General features: G+C 42.8%; 1 protein-coding gene across 14 annotated transcripts in view; it reads left to right on the plus strand.

The window, feature by feature from the left end:
* CCDC13 (coiled-coil domain containing 13) overlaps positions 1 to 21,880 on the plus strand; it is a 33,681-nt gene extending 11,801 nt beyond the window's left edge. For 2 of the 14 annotated variants that reach the window (XM_008170749.4, XM_024107415.3), the window contains 12 exons: positions 192 to 281; positions 1,347 to 1,463; positions 3,359 to 3,463; positions 5,404 to 5,568; positions 7,620 to 7,796; positions 10,039 to 10,245; positions 11,494 to 11,639; positions 13,460 to 13,543; positions 14,407 to 14,535; positions 17,305 to 17,459; positions 20,448 to 20,562; positions 21,276 to 21,880. In XM_008170749.4, the coding sequence (XP_008168971.2) occupies positions 192 to 281; positions 1,347 to 1,463; positions 3,359 to 3,463; positions 5,404 to 5,568; positions 7,620 to 7,796; positions 10,039 to 10,245; positions 11,494 to 11,639; positions 13,460 to 13,543; positions 14,407 to 14,535; positions 17,305 to 17,459; positions 20,448 to 20,562; positions 21,276 to 21,435 (1,650 nt within the window). In that variant the 3' untranslated portion in view covers positions 21,436 to 21,880. The remainder of the gene's footprint in view (positions 1 to 191; positions 282 to 1,346; positions 1,464 to 3,358; positions 3,464 to 5,403; positions 5,569 to 7,619; positions 7,797 to 10,038; positions 10,246 to 11,493; positions 11,640 to 13,459; positions 13,544 to 14,406; positions 14,536 to 17,304; positions 17,460 to 20,447; positions 20,563 to 21,275) is intronic. The other 12 variants (XM_065582611.1, XM_008170748.4, XM_065582614.1 and 9 more) reach the window with 10 other exon arrangements.
* The last annotated feature ends 1,653 nt before the right edge of the window (positions 21,881 to 23,533 follow it).

Raw genomic sequence — 23,533 nt, forward strand, 5'->3', positions numbered from 1 at the left:
AGACTGAATTATGTGTTTTTGAAATGTGTATTTATGTGGCTACCTTGAAAATTTAGTGGAAGATGAAGGCATTTTTGCTAGAGTAATTAAAAGCCACACATCCTTTTGAGGTTGTTATTCTTCAGCTTAATCTTCCTTGGAGTTACGCTCTGGTCACTGTCTGCATTCCATAATGTGTGCGTGTGTTTCAGCTACAAACAGCCCTGGGAAAAATCCAGTCTCTTGGTGGCAATGACTCAGGAATCAAGCAATCGATGTTGAGAAGGATGGAAGGAAACTCGGTATGAATTGTTTTTTATAGAAAAATTCAAAATGACAACTAATAATGTGTTCCTTTCTGTTGTACAGTCTCTTTCATCATGATGAAATCATCTATCCTTGCCATTGGTATTACAATCTGTCCTAATTGCTCTATGTTCAAACTCAGTGAGTGCGTTTGAGTGGATGGTTATAGTGTTGGAAAAGAAAAAGTGTTGTGACCTGGTCAATTGATCTTCCCTCTCTTCCTGCTGCATTTTTACAGTGCCTCAAATTAAGAGGGTTATAATACATATCAGCTTCAGAGCTCACAAAGCAAGCCATCATCTACCACATACCATCGGAATTGTGGGGGCTACAGGAGAATTGATAATTGTTTGCATACATAAAAATTAACAATTATTGTTTCTTTTAAGAGGTCCCTGCCAAGTTCTGTCAGAGTTGCATTGTGGTTTGTTTTTATTTTCTTTCAATAACACAACTCAGTTAAGGGGTTATTCGGCAGCATAGAAGCCTAGTGGAAGGACGGTAGAAGAGGCATTGGAGAAGCAGGATAGCCCAGAGGCTAAAACACAGGACTTGGAGTCAGGGAGATCTAGACTCTATTCCTGGCTCTGCAACAGATGGACTGTGGGATCCAGGGCAAACCACTGAACCCTCAGTTTCCCCATCTGTAAATGGGGGGTAATAATAGTTACCTGTTTCACATCAATGTTGAGGCTTAATTCATTATTGTTTGCAGAAGCACGTTTGAGGATTCACAAGATGTACAGAGTATCATTATTATTAGAGGAAGCACAATCCACTGCTACGCAGGCAAGGCGTACAGGCTGACTAGCACTCAGTCTGTGATGAAGGGTGTCCCTCTGTCTCCTCAAGGCACATGGGTTTGGACAGGAGCTATTTGTAGACTGAGTCCTCCTTTGCTGAAAGGTCGCTGTATCTCTCAGAATGTACATGTACATTGCTATTCTGTATGGAGACACGTCTGAGCTTTCCTCATGGTCACAAATTGTCCTTTCTGGTAGTCAGTTCTGTTTTCTGTAGTGGATTCCGTCCTTATCAAATACATTTTCCTTCTCTCAAAGCCTGGAAGTCCAGAGTTGAAAGCTTTGCAAGAAAAATTAACTGCAGCCAACTTTAAAGCAATGGAGTTGCGCAATCAGCTCCAAACCACAAAACAGGAACTAAAGATGATGCAAAAGGTACTAGTCCACAACTTGTAATGTATATAGTGTTCTGGGCCTGGTTTCTGTAATGGAGACAGTTTGTTTGTTAAATCAAGAATGGTGCTTCGTTTTCTCTTGGTTTTGATTATCCTCCTTGATTCACTATTAATCTATTCACTATTAACCCACACCAGGATTCACTATTAGTAGTGATTCACTAATAGTGATTCACTATTAACTATTGATTCACTATTAATCCACACCAGGAAGGAAGGCACAAGAGGGGCGATAACACTGGTTGGATTCTAAAGTGGAGAACACTGAGCTACAGAAATTCCTGGTCTACCAGGGCCACTGTCACTTTCCAGTATTTCTACTGATAGTACGGCTCTAAATCCTGTAAGACATTTATGCCCTGATTCAACAAAACAATTAAACTTGTGATTAACATTGAGCATGTCCCTAAGTGCATCTCTATTCAGCAAAGCATTTAATCACATACTTAGCTTTAAGCACAGGCTTAAATCTTATTTAAGTCCATGCTTATGGTTAAGCACATGCTTAGGCACTTTGCTGTACTGGGGCTTCAGAGCACCTTATTCCTTCCTGATTCACTGTGACCCCTTAGTGCATTGTTCTGTACTCTTCCCACATGACACTCCCTTTGATTTTACTACTTCACATAAGAGACCTGCCGTGGAGATCAGAGAGAAGATGTTTTCCCTAAAAAGAGATCTCTGCTGACCCTTGTATAAAAATTGAAACACACTTCATAATAACTCGCTCTCCTTAGGGTGGCTGCTTTGGAATTGTGTAGGACAGACAGCCCCAGGTCTGTAAGGGTTTGCAAGATGTCAGTGTTTCCATTAAAAAAACAACAAGGAGTCTGGCGGCACCTTAAAGACTAACAGATTTATTTGGGCATAAGCTTTCGTGGGTAAAAACCTCACAAGAAGTGAGGTTTTTACCCACGAAAGCTTATGTCCAAATAAATCTGTTAGTCTTTAAGGTGCCGCCAGACTCCTTGTTGTTTTTGTAGCTACAGACTAACACGGCTACCCCCTGATACTTGAGTGTTTCCATTGTGCACCTGATGTGTTTTGGTCAATGACTGGTTATGTATGTGTTATATGAGAAAATAATTACATATGTTGAAACCTGTTAATAATGGTGACTAAAAGGATTTCTGTCTGTTAATACTGGTGGCCATGTAGTACAATTTGAATGCCCCCTCCACATATATATATATATAGCAGGGGTCGGCAACCTTTCAGAAGTGGGGTGCCAAGTCTTCATTTATTCACTCTAATTTAAGGTTTCACGTGCCAGTAATACATTTTAACATTTTTAGAAGGTCTCTTTCTATAAATCTATAATATATAACTAAACTACTGTTGTATGTAAAGTACATAAGGTTTTTAAAATGTTTAAGAAGCTTCATTTAAAATTAAATTAAAATGCAGAGCCGCCCGGACCAGTGGCCAGGACCCGGGCAGTGTGAGTGCCACTGAAAATCAGCTCGTGTGCCGCCTTTGGCACGCGTGCCATAGGTTGCCTACCCCAGATATATAGTATTGATTCACCTTTCACTGTAAGGACAGTTCGGACATTTTATTGAGTGGTTCCTTTCTAAAGAAAGAAGAATATCCAACCTTTAAATATTGAATTGTATTTAAATACCCATTTCAGCAAGAATTTGTTGGTACTTTGGTTCCCAGTGAAGCCATTAATATTAGCCAAAATCTGGTCACAAACAGTTCCCTGTTGTAGTATTGATCTGACAGAGTTTGCTTTATATGGGCTGAATATCAGTTACAGGCACCAAAGGGATACAATAAGTATGTGTATTTGTGTTTGCTGGGAGAAGGGCCACATTTTTACACACACACACACACACAGTCTCATTGTTAATATTCATGGCTCATTCACAGCTTTTAGCAAGTGAAGTTGGTGAAGATGTGAATATTCAAAATCTTTTGACCATCTCTGGCAGTTGGCGTGGACGGGCCCAGCAAATCCTTGTTCTGCAAGGCAAGGTAAGTTACTACTCTGGGTCTTTTTCTTAATCTATATGTAAAGTTATCTTTTTGGTGTTTAGAGCTGAGTGCCAACTTGCAAACACATACTGGGCCTCCATGTTTGTTGAAATTATGACATTTTGAACATGGACGTATTGTATAGTGCAGTCCTGCAAAATCCCACCTATTCATTCACCTGTGGTGAGTATTTTTTTTCCTTCTGATGAGCAAGTAAAATATCACTAGCTGTCTTGTTATCAATAAGTCACAATCAATGCTAGGCAAGTAGTGCGGTCACAAAAAAAAGGCTAATATCATTCTGGAGGTAATTGTTCTGGTCCACTCAGACCTGGTGAGGCCTCAGCTGGAGTACTGTGTCCAGTTCTAGTTGCCACATTTAGGGAAGATGTGGACAAATTGGAGAGAGTCCAGAGGAGAGCAACAAAAATGATCAAAGGTTTAGAAAACTTGACCTATGAGGAGAGGTTAAAAAAAACTGGGCATGTTAAGTTTTGAGAAAAGAAGACTGAAGGGGGACCTAATAATAGTCTTCAGCCACGTTAAAGGCTGTTATAAAGAGGATGGCGATCAGTTGTTCTCCACATCATTGGAGATGTTAACAGGTTAGGTCCTGCCTCAGTGCAGGCGGCTGGACTTGATGACCTCTCGAAGTCCGTCCTACCTTACATTTTGTGATTCTAAATTTTGCATTTTGCTGGTGTTTTCATGATAGTGTTACAAGCATGGCATGATGCTATGATCATATTGGTAAACTCACGCCTTAAAGCAAAGCTATGTGAAAACTTGACATGTATTTGGGGGAATTGGAGAAGGTTGGTTTGTTTAGAAAATACGTGTAGTTTGAGCATTGGCTTGCTAAACCCAGGGTTGTGAGTTCAGTCCTTGAGGGGCCCATTTAGGGATCTGGGGCAAAAATCTGTCTGGGGATTGGTCCTGCTTTGAGCAGGGGGGTTGGACTACATGACCTCCTGAGGTCCCTTCCAACCCTGATATTCTATGAGTCTACATTTTTTTAAAGTTTGATTTCTGCCTTTTAAAGTCTTGCAGCATCTAGTGCTGTGTAAGTCAGGTGCTGGGGCACTGTCCATAACCATGGGACATTTTGTTGTGACTGAGTAAGGGAGTGAATGAAGAAGAAAGATTGCTAGTCCCTAATTTATTTAATTCTTAATTTGTAGCCAGTTGCAGGAGCATCACTTGCTTGCAGCATGTGGCCAAGTATACAGAAATTATTTAATGCAAATAAATGTCTAGTCATTTAGTGCTCAGATAAACGGGCATTAAAATAAACAACTCTACAATATATTGAAATCTGGGGTTTGAGTTTTTGGTTGTTTTTTTTAAACACACCCACCCTAGGAAATTGTGTTACATTAATTAAACTGTTTCAAACTTCAGCTCCATTGGTGTTGGGAATCCTGCACTTACAATGAGGATCCTGGTCCAAGTTGCTTAGCAATGAACCTTCTAGTGACTTTAACTCTCCATTACTTCTGAGGGGCTTCATCCACCTTACTGCCGCTTGGGAAATGGAGACGAGCTGCTGACACAGGACATAAGGCTTCTCTCTGGTTGTTTTCTTGTGTGTTGTCACTCCACTGTAGTTAGGTGCATGCAGCTGAACAGGGACTTTTTTCACTTTCATTGACTAAAACGGTAAACTCCAGCTTTTCTGTGGGCAAAATGGGTCTTCCCTCCTGCAGACATACCTTCCTGTGTCTGATGTAGACATCTACGAATGGGAATTTGAAAGAGTGGGCCCTGCTGCTGTGCCAGTTAACTATGATTTGTAATGTCAGTAACTATATGACATGACTCTCCACTCTGGACCAGATCCGACCTTTGGATGTGAGACTGTCTTTGACTTCAATAGAAGCAATGCATGCACAGCCAAGGCCAGAATTAGGTCCTGAGTGTACTTTCACATTCTCCCCTAGCTTCGAGAGCTGGAGAATCAATTGGGTCAGGGCAAGAGCAGAGCATCAGTGAGTAATGCTGATGAGGAAATGCTGGCCCTTACAGATCCACGGAAGTTGTCAGCCCAAGAGAAAAACCTGTTACGGATTCGCAGCTTGGAAAAAGAAAAGAAAGAAGCCTTGGAGGTAAGGCATGGGGAGCTGCGATAGATTTGCATATAATACATGATATGTAAGAATTCTGCCTCCCTTTGTGTGGGTGCTCTAGAGAAGGGATAGGGCACTATCGCACCCACTTGGGGCTCAATATAAGTAGGCTCTCAGGGCCCAGGAGTTGGAGAAGTGGCTAGCACTGTTGGATTCTCTAGTGGCCCCAACGGGTGTGGGGGATGCATAGGGCCATGGCAGCAAGATGTGCAGACACCCATGGGCTCCATACAGTACAGAGGTTCAGCAAGTGCACTTCTCTATAGACTCTCCCCACCACCAGTTGTTAGAAGGCCTCCAGCTACCAGCACTGAGGCTGAGAACCTCCTTCCCCATCCCCACCATAGTTCAGCCTTGAAGCTGGCATAACTTAGCACCTAGGTGTACATATGCCTCTCATCCTTGACAATGAGGATAAAATCGGCAATCCACAATTACATACCCCATGGGCCAGATTCTGCTCTTACACCAGTGTAAATCTGGAGTAACTCCATTGTTGTCTTCCCGTCTCAGGCACCATTCACAATAGTTGCTCAGAGTGGAACTTCATAGTTCTAAAGGCAGAAGGGAACACTGTGGTCATCTAGTCTGACCTCCTGCATAACACAGTCCAGAGAACTTCCCCAAAATAACTCCTAAATCAAATCTTAAAGAAAGGCATCCTATCCAAAATTGTAAAAATTGTTAGTGATGGAGAATCCACCACGGCCCTTGGTAAATTGTTCCAATGGTTAATTACCCTCACCATTAAAAATGTACACCTTATTTCCAGTCTGAATTTGTCTAGCTTCAACTTCCAGCCATTTGGATCATGTTACACCTTTTTCTCCAAGATGGAAGAGCCCATTATTAAATATTTGTTCCCTGTGTAGGTACTTATAGACTGTCATTAAGTCAACCTTTAACCTTCTCTTTGTTAAGCTAACTAGCTTGAGCTCCTTGAGTCTGTCACTATAAGGCAGGTTTTCTAATCCTTTAATCATTCTCATGGCTCTTCTCTGAATCCTCTCCAATTTATCAACTACAGACACTCCCCGGGTTACGTATACCCGATTTACGCAAATCCGCACTTACAGAAAAACCTCCGTAAGCTAGAAATAGGAGATTTTTTTGTTTTTGGTTTTGTTTTGCGTAATGGTCGGGTATACGTTTCCGACTTACGCAAAATTCGAGTTACGCAAGGCGTTCCAGAATGGAACAATTGCATAAGTCGGGGAGCATCCATACCTTCTTGAATTGTGGCCACCAGACCTGGATGTGGTATTTCAGCAGTGGTTGCACCAGTGCCAAATACTGAGGTAAAATAACCTCTCTACTCGTACTTGAGATTCCCGTTTATGCATCCCCGGATGGCATTAGCTCTTTTGGCCACAACACCACACTGGGAGCTCATTTTCAGCTGATTATCCACCATGACCCCTATGTTTTTCAGAGTCACTGCTTCCCAGAATAGATCCCCCATCCTGTAAGCATGGCCTACTTTTTTCCCAGAGGTATACTTTTACATTTAGCTCTATTAAAACACATAGTGTTTGCTTGCGCCCAGTTACCAGTCTGGGGTTCCTCCAGATTTCCAGTGGTCTTACTGAGATTGGAATCTGGCCCAGTGTCGCCAGTGTGTTTGTAATCTATAATTTTATGTATTTATATTGTGATGCTCTTTATTCTTCAGAGGAGGATGTTAATCAACAGTGTAGTCACTTCAATTACAGGGCAAATGGCAGATCGGGAACACAATGCTTCAGGTTTTGGTACAAAATTATAATTTGCTTCATTGCCAAAACTGAATCTGCTTAAATCCAACCAGATTCCTGCACACTGAGTGATGAGTGAAACATGCAATAACAATATAGCTATATTTCTGTTTACACAGAGGTGAGTCACTTTTTGACTGCCAAGCCAGTGCACAGCTCTGGATTCTAAAGGACCGTGTCTGCTTCCCTGTGCTCTCTTCAGTGAGAAGATGCATGTAGACTATGATATGATTGATCTCTTCTGTCATTTCACATTGTTGGTTTACATAATTGCAGAAACTCAGTGGGGAACATAACACTCTCCAGAAAGATCATGAGGATGTGAAAAAAAAACTGGATGCATCAAAAGCCAGGAACAAAGTGCTGTCCAATGAGGTGAAAGCTCTGAAAGGACAAATCTTAACACTGCTGGAGAAAGGAAAGCACGATGATGAGCTCATAGATGCCTTACTGGTACAGTCTGACTATTGCAATCCCGCCCAGGCATTACAGGATTAGTGCTCTGGCTATAATTAGCGATAGCGAAGGCATATTACAACATAGTGACCAAAACATACACTTAGGATAGTTAGAGGCCTGTAAAATTCATGGGTCAATCCTAGGTTTAAGAATGATCCAAAACTTCTGCATTTTATATTGAATCAGCTTCAGACACAGGTAAAGATTTAAAATTGGCACAAAGGGAAGAGTGACGCATTTGGAGGTGGCTATTGGCGGCATGTCTCATAAGAAATGTCCAGCAGAGTTGCCATAAAAGGTGGAGACAGGGTTGTCTGGTAGGTAGAAAACGGAACTGGGAATCAAGACTTTAGATTCTATTCCCAGCTCTGCTGTTGAGTCACTGTGTGATCCTGGGCATTTGGTCAATGTTTGCTTACTAATTTTGGGTGCTTCAGTTCTTTGTTGCCCAACTGGAGACACACAAAGCCTGATTCACAGAGGTGCTGAGGCACCTGCAGCTCCCGCTGACTTCAACTGGAGTTGTAAGTGCTCAGTACCGCTGAAAGAAAGGCCGAGGCTGGCAGTCAGAATCAGAGGACACTGAAAGTTTTTGTCCAGGGTCACACAGTGGGAATGGAATCTAGGAAGTCCCAGTCCTGTGTGTCAGTTTTCCAACCTGCAAAATGGGGATAACAATAATACAGTAACTCCTCACTTTACGTCGTCCCGATTAACGTTGTTTTGTTGTTACATTGCTGATCAATTAGAGAACGTGCTCGTTTAAAGTTGCGCAATGCTCCCTTATAACATTGTTTGGCAGCCACCTGCTTTGTCCACTGCTTTCAGGAAGAGCAGCCCGTTGCAGCTAGCTGGTGGGGACTTGGAACCAGGGTGGACCAGCAGCCCCCCATCAGGTCCCTTAAGTTCCCTGTGCCGCAGCTGCCCAGCAGACTATCAATTGTCAGGCAGTTCAGCTGTCCCTCCCCCCACTGCCATCTGCTGCTCCTGCCCTCTGCCTTGGAGCTGCTCCCAGGAGCCTCCTGCTTGCTATGCAGGAGGCGGGGAAGAGGGGTGCTAATGTCAGGGTGTCCCTCTCCCCCCTGATCCTTTACCCCATCTCCACAGAGCGGGAGGGGGGACACGACAGGGCTCAGGATGGAGGGAGCTTGTTGGCAGCAACTGCTGTCTCAACTTGCTGATCTACTTAAAAAGGCAATGTACTTAGAGTGGGGTCAGCCTACTTAAAGGGGCAATGCGCGTCTCTCTCTCTCTCTCTCTCTCTCTCTCTCTCTCTCTCTCTCTCTCTCACTCACACACACGGTGTGTGTCTCTGTCTTTCTCTGCCATGCTGTCTCCTCTCCCTCCATTCATGCTGCCTTGTAGAGTGTGAGGCTACATTAACAACAATGTGTTAACCCTTGAGGGCTCAGCCAAGTGCTAGTTCATCATGTAGCAGAAATATCCCACCCTCTGACTTCACCACCTCAACCAACCTTCACAATCATCATTGCTGTGTACAGTAGTAAATTGTTTGTTTAACACTTATACTGTGTGTGTGTGTGTGTGTATATATATATATAGAGAGAGAGAGAGAGTCTTCTGTCTGATGAAGAAATTTCCCTGGAACCTAGCCCCCCCATTTACATTAATTCTTATGGGGAAATTGGATTCGCTTAACTTTGTTTTGCTTAAAGTAGCATTTTTCAGGAACATAACTACGTTACGTGAGGAGTTACTGTACATTCTTTGCCCAGGCCCCACCCCTTTGTAGTATGATCATTAAGGAGTCAGCCTTGCCAAACACTTAACCTTACTTGTACCTGCATGTAGGCTCCGTTCACACTTGCATAACAGCCATGCCCTGTGCCGGGCTTTACAGGATCGAGGCCTGTGAGTACTGAATTATCTCGCTCTGCAGCATGTTGCTCTGTGAAATCCTTGCAGTGGACAGGTGCTGAAAGTACTTGACAGTCAAGCTGGTCCCAAGACACTGTTAGAGTAGGAGCTTAGAACGTGGTGGACCAAATTTATCCCTTGAGTAACATTACTCACTTTAATGGACTTACACCAGGGATGAGTTTGGCATGGTATGTTAATACTACAAAATCTGGATTCTGGCCATGTATTGCACTACTCATATCAAAATGTGTATCTTACTTGGGAATAGATTTAGACGGGAAATATGATTTTATGCATATTTAATGATCACTATATACAAAAAAGAACATACCCCGTGTCGTTTCTGCTTCACCAGAACGAGCAGAAGCAAATGCATGAGATCTTAAAGCACCTAAGCCTGCAGGATGAGAAGAACAAGGAGTCCCAGCAGAGTCTAGGCCAGCATTTGAACAGCGAAGCTCAGAAACAGAGCAGTCTCATAGGGCAGCTCCAACAGATGGTGGCTGAACGAGAAGCCAAAATTAAAGAGCTGGAGGAGGAGATGGGACTGCTCACACTTCAGGTAAACCTAGCAAAATAGATTAACTATAACAGCAGCTCCCTGAGGGAATTATGTTCCCATTTCTAAAAATGCTCCTTTCCCCACTTAATCTGAGATTTCTGCTAGTTCAGAATACCAGCACTCAATTGCTTCAATAGCTTCCACCAATGCCGGGGTAATCTCTCAGGGAGACTTTCTCTGAGTTTCCTCCACACCTGTGTGACATTTCCTCAAAGCTTTTGGGCGGTGGAGATGGCGTGAGTGCAAGTCCCATCTACGCTTTGCAACGTGATTGTCAAAGCTGAGTTACAGTAAAGAAAAGCCACATGTAAATACCTTAAAACCTTGGCACAAACTAACCAAAGTCTGGAAAACTCAAAACATAGAGTGATATTAGTTGTTAACTTGCAGTTGTAAATAGGGTGACTGGGCAGCAAATGTGAAAAATCAGGATGGGGTGGGGGGTAATAGGAGCCTATATAAGAAAAAGACCCAAAAATCAGGACTGTCCCTATAAAATCGGGACATATGGTCACCCTAGTTGTAAAGCAAGTAAAAAAGCTGCCTCGGTGTGAGATAAGGAGCAGTTAGTCCTCTCATGTGACTACTAATCTCTGGATTATTTTGCCAGCACACTAATATAATAAAAATTTCATAGCCTTCCTGGGCTATTGTGTTCACCTGCTTTGGGATGCCTTACATTTGCCTATGCACTAGGATGGTCCATTGGTTAGGGCACTAACCTAGGTTTTCAGAGACCTGGGTTCAATTCCCTGCTCCACCAAATACTTCCTGAGGGACCTTGGGCAAGTCACGTAGCCTCTTTGTGCTGCAATTCCCCATCTGTAAAATGGAGAGAATAGCACTGCCTTACTTCACAGAGGTGTTAGGATGATAACTACATTAAAGAGTGTGAGGTGCTCAGAAACTGCAGTGATAAGGAGCCGTATAAGTACCCAAGAGAGAGAACTTGAAGCAGAATACATGTTAACTTTGTGGACCAAGATTATGATTTGATATGAAACTCTAGAATTTCAATCGATTCACTTAAAATTTTAGGCGGGGGTTGTTCAAACCTGAACCTCAAAGTGAAACTCCTGGGGTGGAAACTTCCCCCGATGGACAGGAACCAAAGGTTCCCAGGAAACCTTGTAAACCAAAAACTCTGGGATGCACACAGCTCTGTCTGTAAGCAACGTATCAGCTCTGGGTGCAGTTCTGGTCTGCTGCATTAGCACAAAGCATGATGGGCTTTCTATTTTGCTCCAGCAGCATCAGAAGAAAGAAACCATTGAGGAGGGCAGTTCAGATGTTGCAGATTCACCATCTTCAGAGCACTTAGAAGAGCAGAGTTTTACTCTAATCAAACCACCAGCATCGGCAGGCGACCATGTTGGAAGGATCGGGTCTGCTCGGTAAGAAAAACTTAATTTAAGTCTTTAAAATAGATATGAATTATTAAAAGGAATTCTGTCAGCCAGGCCAAACCACAAATGCAGCTTCAAGACGACTGTGGCAGCTCATTTGCATTATAAGGAAATCTCTTAATCATGTTATCACTTAAACATTTGTCCTGGGACACAGAAAGGTCCACTTATCCACTGATATTATGCATTTGGCATGTTTATAGTACAGCTCATTCTCTCTCTGACTCAGATAATATTCCCATGGTTGGCTTAAGTGCCTTTGGTTTTGTCACTGAGAGAAACCGGGCAGCTAATGAGCAGGCTTCTGTAGGTGGCCTTGAAAATTAATATGAAACTCTGTTTTACATAAGCTATAAATCAGTTGTGTATTGTATAAATCAACAAAGCTGCTTTGGGTAGGATTTCATCACAGAAGTTAGGAAGATTTAAGACATCCAGTAAGTTGTTTTTCTTGAGTACCCACCAACCAACCCTACCTAAGGAGCTGTCTTTTTGTTTACCGTGGTCGTTCTGCAACAAATACAGGGTCTGATTTGCATTTACACTTGGGCTGCTTTACAACACTCTGGCAGCATGTAAAGGTGCAATATAAATGCTAGTAAATTATGTTAGCCCCCACTTAAAGGCTCCTGTGCACTGCTAGTGTGGTACAAAGTGGCCTTTGTGCAACTGAGACTCAGGCCGCCAGGGTTTTCATAAAATCTCCTTGCTCGTGCACCGGTTGTAGTTGAAGCAAATAGGTTGTCATTAAATAAAACTGTTAACAATTTTTGTTGTGGATAGATTTGGGTCTGATCCTGCTTCCTTTGATGTCAATGGTAGGTTTTTGCCTAGACTTTAATGGAAGCAGGATCACAATCTTTGTGTGTGTTGTGAGCATATTGCTTTGTACTGGCTTGTAGCTTAGAAAAGACAGAGAGGTCCTTCTGCAGCTAAAGCACTTCCCCTCGCACTGTCGGACCAGCCCTGATTTGGGAGCCGGGGTTTATTATAGAGTGGAAGGGTCTCCAGAGGTATGGCCCCTATGATTTTGATTCTCTCACTTGTAACTCCCCAAAACAAGTTTTCGTGCTTTTAGGTGGCAAACCTGTATATTATCCAAATTGCTTCAACTCTGTCTTCACAGGAGGGAGGCCACCAGTAAAATTAGGCTAAGGAAGCTTCCTGACTTTGTTAAGCACTTTATAAAAGCACCCAAGTGCAATGCATTAACTTTAGCCTAACACGCATGGCTACCATAGTTATGTAAAGAAAATACTTGTATACCCAGGTGTGCACTGAACGAGGCCAAGCCCTGCGAGAGCCGTTGTTAGCTCAGTGGGCACTGCTCACTCCCTTACTATTAATATTTTGATGAACAATCCTTTCCATTGATTTAACAAAAATTAAAAGTGGATCTTCTTTTACTTACAGAAAAGATCAAATGAAAAATGCTATAAAGAGGGGATATAGACAACCCTAGGGAAATCCAAACCTGAAATACTTCATTTGTGCTCAGTTAGAGCACTGTTGTCATTACCAGCCTTACCTAGTCTTGGAATGGATTAACCAGTTGTCACCCATGAGAGATTTGTGCATTGTGTGGCATTGTGGCTTACCTTACCCCTTCTGTTGGCAGCAGCCCCAAGAGGGAGACATGAGCACATGCACATAAGCTGGTCTGACATTCTGTCCAGTAGAGGGCAGTGATGAACACACACGTTGTAGGACCGCAGACAGTACCAGATCTAGGACTTTATTATGTAGAGCAGGGGTTCTCAAACTTCATTACACCGCTGATGTTGAGTTTTTTGTTTTCTTCCTCATAGCACCGTATCTAAGATGGGGCACACACTTGTAGAATCTGCAGCTACAAAGCCTTCACCTCCAAGTAACAGTGTCGCATCTGGGAGGTACGTTTGCAGTCTTTTGTATAGGTGTGGGGAGAATTCCATTGGCACCCACCAGACAGAGACCAGCATACTCTTAGCCCTGTCTGCATTAGCTAATGACCCTAAACCTAGTGAGGGGCCCTGATCTTTGTAGCAGAAAAGCTCCTCTCTAGTTGATCACATCACAGTGTTTTGACTCAGGCTGGCTCTTGTTTGTGTTCTCTTAGTTTCTGAAAATAAATGCTGGGTTTCTATCCCACCTCCCAGTGCTCACAGTACAGGCATGAGCCCTAGACATTCCTGTGTACGTCAATGGGAGAGAAAATAAGGGAAGCGCACGATGGGGTACCTGGGAAATCTGCCTGGCTTCTTGTATCAGATTGCAGGCAAAAGAATGCAAATCCCCTGCACTAATGTTTGAAGCTTTTCTGTTGGGGAAAATCATTGCCAACCGAAATGCTGTTATTTAATAGATGGTTGTAGGTATGCCCAGTGCTTTGCGAATACAAGGGCAGTCTCACTACAATGGCTTGTAGCACTGGGATGGGAGCAGGTGTTGGTGAGTAGATCGGCGCTGGAAGGTTTAACAAGAGACCTGTGGTTTTAAAGGAGAGATTTGAAGTGGGAGAAAGAAGATTAGCCAGCGAGAGGTGGGAGGCCCTTCCAAGTGAAGTCGCCCAACTGTTTTATTTACATAGTGCAGGCTAGGTGGTGGTTGGAGTCGGGGGGCGCAGAGATTGGTGGCACCTCTATTTTGTACCTTGCCTAGTAGGCTTAGTCCCAAGGCTAGTAGGCATTTGGTACATTTTTCAAGCCTGTCTTTACTTCAGTTGCTTTCAGTCATGGGAAATAAACCGATGCCTAAAGTTTTTGCTGTTTCTTAGGCTTGCTGACACCGAGAGCCCAGATCTGAAAGTGTTGCAGACACAGATCACAGAGTACAAGGCTCTTTGCCATGCTGCTGAGGTGGAAAGAGAGAGGCTCACAGAACTAGTCACTGTCCTGCAGAAAAGGTAGCAGCTGATTTTGATATTTCCCTTTGTGATATTATTATATCTAGTGGTTAAGAAATCTTTAGACCTACAGGCATTTGAAAGGCTCTGTAGTATGCAACCCAGCATGCCATCAGATATAGTTGTTTTTAGTGATATTTTGTTTTTAGTGAGTCCTTTTTGCTTTGCTCACCACATAATAAATTACTAAATTAATTCTTAGAATCATAGAATCATAGAATATCAGAGTTGGAAGGGACCTCAAGAGGTCATCTAGTCCAACCCCCTGCTCAAAGCAGGACCAATTCCCAGCTAAATCATCCCAGCCAGGGCTTTGTCAAGCCGGGCCTTAAAAACCTCCAAGGAAGGAGACTCCACCACCTCCCTAGGTAACGCATTCCAGTGTTTCACCACTTAATAATTCTTATGTTCTTATGTTATAACTTTCTCAGTAATTCTCCTTTTCAGCTGATATTCCCCATGCATCGCTTCAATGTAATGGCGACGCTTTTTTTTGCTGAAAGTTTTAGTAAAGCCCGTTAATCTGATTGAGTTATAAGAGGGTGAAGTAAACATACCCTTTGCTCTTTAGAAACATTTAAGATGCATTTTTTTTGCACACGAATAAAATCCAGAAGTTTTGACTCCCAGTCCTATGCTCTAACCCCTAGACTCTCTCTAGTATACACACAAAATTTTTGTCTGCTTTGTAATGCAGTAAGTTTGTTTGCTTTCTTTACTTATTTTACATTGAATATTGTGTGTTATTCCACTTGCCTATATTTTGGTCTGTGCATTCCACTGTAGACAGTTATATGTATAATTTCAAACGTTGAAAAGGTAGGTATCACTCACTGTTTCTTTACAGGCCGAGCCTGCAAACACGCACGGGCGATTGTACTCACACATGCAATCCCAATGACTTCAAGGGACTGCTTGAGTAGGTCAGGATAAGTGTGTAAGTGTTTGCACGATTAGGCTCAAATTAACATGAAACAATGACCAAAACCACCAGAGTCAATGAAATTCACAGCTAAGGGTGATGTTTACCATATAATGGTGACTCTGCAATTCCACAATCATCACACATTATCATGGGCTCTCCCAAGACTTATTGCAAAAGTCTCACAAAATTCACTTACAAGACCTCTGGATAATATAATATAGTTCCATTAATATTTTTACCATTAATATATAGAAAAATGATTAGCCCCCCCACACACACACACACTTGGGGGATAGGTTGCTTAGCCTCATCTACATTTCTTGAGTTTAAGCTCAAGAAAGAGCAATGGAAGTGGTTAGATAAGTGGGACTTGATGAGAGACTGCCCAGATTGCCAGGATTTAGGACTCCATTGTGCAAACACTTAACCACGGAACATGGTACTTTCTGAAGTCAATGAGACTACACTCAATAGTAAATATTTGCAGGATTGAACCCTGATTTTGGAAAGGAGAACAGCTGGGGGGACTTGATTTGAGTTATTCATATCGGTGGAGGCTGTTGCAAAAATGGACTAGTCCCTCACTTTCACCCCTTCTGTCTAATATGAGAACTAGGGGACACTCGATTAAATGAAAGGGCAGTGAATTTAGAACCACTAAAAAGATATACTATTTTATACAGAATGTCGGCAGCCTATGGAGATTCACTGCCACAAGAGGTCAGAGTCTTTCCTACTCTGGATGGATTGTTAAAGGAACAGTATAATTTTATGCTTATTATAACACTTTTAGCTATGCAAGCTAAGGGAGTAATAAAAAGTAACCAAATCTATTGCTTCAAGAAGTAAGCAGTGATCATCTCCAGAGGTCAAGAAGGATATTGTTCTTCCTTTGTATAGCACTATACAATAGTTGAGGTTCATTATAGTTTTGACAACTTCCCATGAATCATTTGGTATCAGCCACAGCCCTAGGTAGGATACACCATTGGTCTGATGCAGTTTGGCAGCTGCTGTGGTCCTGTGTGAGATTTTCTGATTAATCGTTTAAGATGCTGCATGGGATACCTATGAAATAAAGACATGTTCCCACTGAATGACCTTCAACAGCTCAGCACTGCATGCTGCCCATTTAACTGCATTCTTAATACCATCGCTGCGTAAAGTCTCATGGTATCTCATTGCCTTCAGTCCCATGCACATTTTTTCAAAGTACTTTCTAGTGGCTGAGCTAATAAAAGGCAACATCCAGGAGCAGGTGGGTGAGGTTCTGTGGCCTGCAGCATGCAGGAGGTCAGACTAGATGATCATGATGGTCCCTTCTGGCCTTAAAGTCTACGAGTTTCTCTTCATTTCAAGGAGATGCTTGTGGAAATCTTCGCTATTTACATAGGAGACCAGAACAAGTCAATATCAGATAATGCTGTTAGACCATTTTTACTACTTTGCTTCTATGCTAGTCCAGTGTATTAAAAATAGAAGCAGTTTGTTACTGATATAATTATTGGTCTGCCATCAACAACCTACAACATCAGTGGTTTGTTGTATGGGAAGCTTACAGTGGTGTCCATTGCTGAGGGACCTGGGCAACTTCCATCGGTAAAACAATTCCTTATAATATATAACTGAACCCCATGCTCATTAGCTAACTCCATCTCGCAAACGTGGCTGATGCCTTTTGGATGAATATCTGGAATATCTGCCCTTGGGAGATTAGCGCGTGCATCCATTCATCTTATTGTGAGCTGTGCATCCAAGGGCAGAATTTGAAACTAAGACTGGAGAGTACTAGAGTCCTGATAGCCTGATCATAAAGAAACCGACCCACTTGTTTTGAACATTAGGGTGGTCGAAAGCAGCGATAAAGTTTTGGAAGCTGAGAAGAAGCTTCAAGAAGAGCGACGTCGATCAGTCATTTTGGAGCAGCATCTTGAAAAAATGAAAATGGATGCAGGGAAGAATTCAAACAACCAGAAACCCTTCCCGAGGAACAAAACAGGTGAGGGGCGGCATGGTATAGGGAGTGTCTGTCACCTAGTCAACTTCCCCATTTGGCAGCCAGGAGATGTGAATAACATCTAGAACCCCGAGCTTGTGCAGACTTATACGTGTGCTTAACTTCATGCACTCGGTTCTGCCGAAGCCAATGGAACTACTAACGAAGAAATTCTGGCCCCACTTGGGGAGTTTGCCATTGACTTCAGTGGGGCCAGGATTTCGCCCACAGTGTGCAAGCCTTGGCAGGATCAGGGCCTACAGAAGAAACTTGAAGCTGCTATGCACTGCCACCAATTCTAGCACTGTATTCTCGCTGCTCTTTTGCTTGAAAGGTTCAGCTGAAGGTTAAACTGAGAACAGAATTAAATGATACATCCCAATTTAAGGCCTGTCAGTGTCTATGAAAAACTATTGCTGGTCTTGAAGTAATTAGATCCTGTGTCATTTATTACCACTAAAACACGATAATCTGCTGCTATAAATATGAAAGCCTCACTAACATAGTTAAAGAAGAAAAGCTCATCGTGGATTGTAAAATTTTTATTTCCTTGATTAGATCCGTTTATTGCTTATGGACTGTAATCCTATAAAATGTCTAAAAACAATAAAACTGTATATATTCTTATGGAAACTTTTACAATAGTTTCCCTTTTTGTACATACTTGAAATATATAGCGGAGGTTACCAGGGATCAGAATTTCTCTTTGGTAAGGAACCCATCTCCTTCTTGCCTAACTGGTTCATTATGTTCTCTGTACATTGTCCATCTCTCTCCTCTCCCTACACACACTTCCTTTTGCTCTTTAGGCCTGGAGTAGTTTGCTTGGTTTTCATGGAAGGGAGAGATTCTACTGCGGCCATAGCCCATTTCTCTGCAGTTCATCTGATCTGAGTGTGGTGTACTTGATCAGGTCCATAGTTAGCTGAGAAAGCTCTAAACGGAATGTCTATTTGTTGCAGGGAGTGGTGTTGGTTATTCACTGGATGTCACTCTTTTCCCTCTCAGTCCACGTCCCCATAAACTATTAGAGTCTGTCTATTAGTGGTTGTCTTTTGGAGGAGATATAAAACAGAGGTCCTGACCACTTGTGCCCTTAGATGTATTACTATATGCTACCCACTTAAATTTCCCCTGCAGTCACAAATAGAGATGGAATCTGCTCTTCCTGTCCTAAGCCATTTTTTCCAGTTATTGTGCTATGTTACCGGTTCTGTGCTTCACCCCAGAGCTGTCGGCATTTCATAGTTGGATGAAGCACAGCCTATGTATATCAGTTTGCAAGGCACTTTGGGATGAAAGGTTCTGTGTATATTAAAAGTTAGCTCATTATCACTGTATACTTCAGGACCAAATCAGCAGTCTGTTTAAATAAAGACTAGTATCATCGCTATTAAATGACAGGAATTGGTACATAGAGGTATTGAAATCAATGGGAACAGGGACCTTAAAAATACCTTTGAGGTTCTGGGCTTAAGTCCATAACCTGAATGGATTGCAACCCTATTCACCAAAGTCTGGTTTTGTTGTTGTTGTTTTTTTAATTGTTCCCAGTCCCTTCTAGTGATTTAACACTCTCTGGAGTTTATACAAGCAGCAAATTGACAAATCTTAAAAATACCCCTTTAGCAGAGAACTTAGTTTCTCCTAATGGTGTTTCTGCCAGATAATTCAGGAAAACCAACTGCATAAAGGAGAGACTACAGTACCCATTAATGTTCCCTTTCCTTTCTCAAAGTGCTAAATTGGAGGGCTGATCTAGTTGTAAATGTTAATGTTTTTATTCTCTCACAGGCAGAGAATTTAGGTACTAGTGCTAGCAGAGCATTGTTGGTATAATACAAACCAGCACATTTGTTTGTCTCTAAAATTGCTCCTGTTTTTATTTTGTTTTCCTTGTTCAAAGAAAAAAAATGGAGAGCAGTTTGCTGAGTAAAATCCAGTGGGGATATAGGTAATGACTGTCGTGTTTGCTGATCAGTTCTCTAAGGCTAGGTCTACACTACCCGCCTGAATCGGCGGGTAGAAATTGACCTCTCGGGGATCAATTTATCGCGTCCCGTGGGGACGCGACAATCGATCCCCGAATCGGCGCTCTTACTCCACCAGCGGAGGTGGGAGTAAGCGCCGTCGACAGAAAGCCGCAGAAGTCGATTTTGCCGCCGTCCTCACAGCGGGGTAAGTCGGCTGCGATACGTTGAATTCAGCTACGCTATTCACGTAGCTGAATTTGCGTATCTTAAATCGACTCCCCCCTGTAGTGTAGATGTACCCTAAGATAAGATAGCAGGACAAAGGCATCTTCTCCATTAGGCAACGTAACCAATTTTTCTCATGTATTTTACTTCCCTCCCCACTCACCAATTGCTGCACTTGCAAAAGGAAGGCTCAAGACCTAGCACCTTTCAGAATTGCTTTGGCAATGAGTTTTCCTGTCTATTTTAATTGTTGGGAACATTCATGTTCATACAGGCCCCAGTTCAGGAAAGCATATAACTTTAAGCACATGCTTGAGTACTTTCCTGAACTGACGCCATAATTGCTTTCATTGCGAAGATCCCAGAGTGCTTTATGAAGCCGCTCTCTGTGTATAACACACCGATATTCATTTCTCTCGGATATTTAGAGAGCACCAGTCACTGTAGTACTGAGTGAAATACAGTTTCAAGATCAGCTTAAAAAATAATCACATTCCGTTCACACCTCCTAGGGGTTTGGACACTTGCACATTATTTTATATAGAATAATTGTATTCTTCCTTCCCTCTCTCACTCAACTCACCACTGATCCTGTTTACAATTTCACTGAAAGGAGATTACAGAAATCTACCCTATGTATTTACATTAAATTAATGCATGTGCTCAGACTGACCAAACCCCTCCTATTATTTATCCTCCATCTCTTGAGTTCTGCTGTAAAGCCATGTGCTGTTGACTGCAAAGAATGGCCTTTGTCCTGTAACAGAACTCCATGCTGTGATTAAATTTACAGGTCAGTCTGCTAATAGCTCCAGACATACCTTGACTGCGAGCGATAGGAAAGATCTCACTGCAGCGCAGCTCTCAGAGGTGCCACTAAAATCTCAGATAGAAGAACTGACTACAAGGTATGGCTTTTCTTCTCGTATTCTGTATCGCTTTCAACTTCTTTGAAATGGGGCTGAAATTAGCCCATCCTCAGGTAGATTAAACCAACCCCACTCTTAGGGTCATGATTCTCTGGGCCACATCCTCAGTTGGTGTAAATCTGCTCCAGTGGAGCTCCTCTGATTTACCCCGCGCTTTTGTCTTTGTTGGCGGGACTCTGACAGCAGCATAAGAACAGCCGTGCTGGGTCAGACCAATGGTCCCTGTAGCCCTGTGTCCTGTCTCTGACAGTGGCCCGGGCCAGATGCTTCAGAGGAAATGAACAGAACAGGGCAATTATCGAGTAATCCATCTCCTGTCATCCACTCCCAGCGTCTGGCATCGGAGGCTTAAAATCTCATAATAATGATACGAACCCAGATTCAGGAATGCTAGGTAGCCATAAACCACTAAGAAGAAAGGAGCCTTTTATTACCCATTGATCTGATGCATGTTAATGGGAGTTGGATGTTTGTCAGTGGCAAAATAATTCTCAGCGATATCAGGGTGAAGAATCCTGACTTCAGAATATCCCCCTTTGTATCAAGGGGATGGGAAACAAATGCTTAAAAGCCTGATATTTCTCACTCCTGTTGTAAGATTCCCAGCGAGCATGTGTCTCTGTCCTTGCGGCTGATGCACAGTTCCTGTTTGCCGCAGCTGGAATGAAAATTTCCCCTTTGCATTCACATAGGCTTACGATCCAGCTGGATGAGAACGAAGCCTTGAAGACCGCCCTGGAGAGCACTGTGAACATGAAAGAAGAAGACTTCAAACTGTACCAAGAGACAATGGGCCAGGTGAAGGAGATCTTCCTACAGGCTTTGAGGCAGCAGAAGCAAGAGAAGAATTAAAGCAGGACATTCAAAATACTTTTCCAGTGCAGCAGGGGGGAAATCCAACAATAGCTCCAGTGATTGGAAATGCAGTCGGGGTGTCATCATGTAGCTATTCTCCCAGATTGTTTTCTTTCCTTAGCACTTGCAGGAGAGAGTGAGAAATATTTCAGCAAATTCCTGGCGGTAAGAGTCAGCAAGAAATGGGTTCTCGTAACCTTTTAATACTGTCCATGCAATTGTTTGCACACTGTGGAGCTCCAATGCTGTAGTCTTAATATGGGCAAAACTCCCATGGGTTGCAGTGGGCGTTTGTTGAATCAGGCCCTCTATCTGCATGCTACTCTCTTTATCTGTAAATATAGGACATTTTTCACCATCCTCAAGTTCTGCTTTATGAAACCAGGGGGGGCTAAAGCTAAGTTTCTTTAATTAATTAAAGTGGCCAGAAGCAGCACACTGATATTTATCTAAGGTGGATTTTTTTAATCGCACTCATCACTGTGGTACCCATGCGCTGAACAGGTAGGTTAGCTCTGCTTGCCAGTGTCTGCAATGAACTTGGCATGGAATTTTGCTCTTTGCCTGTCCTAGGCTCTGAGTGCTCTGTTTGTGTTGACTGTGGCAGGATTGCTTCCGCAGGTAGGTGGGGCTTGCAGGTTACCTCCAAGACCAGTCAGACTTACTTCAGACTAATCTCTGCTAGCTCTGGGCCTCAGCTGAAGACACCGTATTGCCTGCTCTCACACATTTGTCATGCTGTTCAGCTCTTGGTCTCTCTTGGAATCAACAGCAGCAAAGACACTGAAAAAAACCAACCACACTGATGGTGTCCCCCAACTAAAGTGACTAGGAGTTTTGATCTGAAAATAATAGTGTCTCTGTCCAGTATCCTTGTAGCCCAGCATTTTAGTCAGCAAGACAAGTGACATCAGCTGCAAGCCAATTAGGCACCAACAGGCAGCCTACCAGCATGGAGCCAACAGAAGAGATTGTCAGCAAAAGCGTAGCATGGGAACTGGGTATTTAGTGGCTTTTGGATAGCGTCGCTCTGTTTCTTAACGTTCAAAGCCTTTTTTAAAAGCAGCTTCTCTTCCCTTTCCCATTAGCTTGCATGTCTCGTTTTGATTAATTGTGTTTCATTCCACGGGTGTGAAGGTTGTCTAACACTATCCAGAACAGTAGGTGAAAAGAGGATTCACCATCTTGCATTTCAGAAGCAGGCTACGGACTCACTTCTTCATCCTGGGATCATTCCACTTACCCTGTTGTAAGGCTGGAGTAACAAGAGAAGGCAATGCAGTTATTCCAGATTTAGTGAGATCACAGTCTAGCCTCTGGTCTCCAGATCTTTTGGCTGGCGTCAAAAACTCACCCCTGAGAATTATCCAGAGTTCCCTAAAGGTTGCTGACCCTAAGAGGAGGGCTCAGTTTTAGGGAGAATGCCATTTTTCCCCAACTCAAAGACCTAGAGAGGACCTTCCAAGAAGAACAAATACAGGTTCTTATCAGTGTGCCAACAGCATGTATTGTTGATTTTAAATAACTTGGACCAGATCCTCAGGTGGTATAAGTCAGTGTAGCTCCCTTGAAGCCACCAGAACTATGCCAGTTTATACCTGCTTAGTATCTGGCCCCATGAGGCTGAGCCAAATTTCCAGACATGACCACCAAAAATGTCCAGCTGCAGGTACAATGTCTCTTTTACTGGTGCAATGTGGGTGGCCATTTATAAACATTTGGCCATGATCAGTCTAATTTTTCTAGAGCAGGGGTAGGCAACCTATGGCACGGGTGCCAAAGGTGGCACGCGAGCTGATTTTCAGTGGCACTCACACTACCCGGGTCCTGGCCGGGGGGCTCTGCATTTTAATTTAATTTTACATGAAGCTTCTTAAACATTTTAAAAACCTTATTTACTTTACAAACAACAATAGTTTAGTTATATATTATAGACTTATAGAAAGAGACCTTCTAAAAACGTTAAAATGTATGACTGGCACGCAAAACCTTAAATTAGAGAGAATAAATGAAGACTCGGCACACCACTTCTGAAAGGTTGCTGACACCTGTTCTAGAGTAGAGTGCATCATAGCACATCTGATACACAGTGAAC

This window comes from Chrysemys picta, chromosome 2 (genome assembly GCF_011386835.1).
Source record: "Chrysemys picta bellii isolate R12L10 chromosome 2, ASM1138683v2, whole genome shotgun sequence".
Taxonomy (NCBI): domain Eukaryota; kingdom Metazoa; phylum Chordata; order Testudines; family Emydidae; genus Chrysemys; species Chrysemys picta.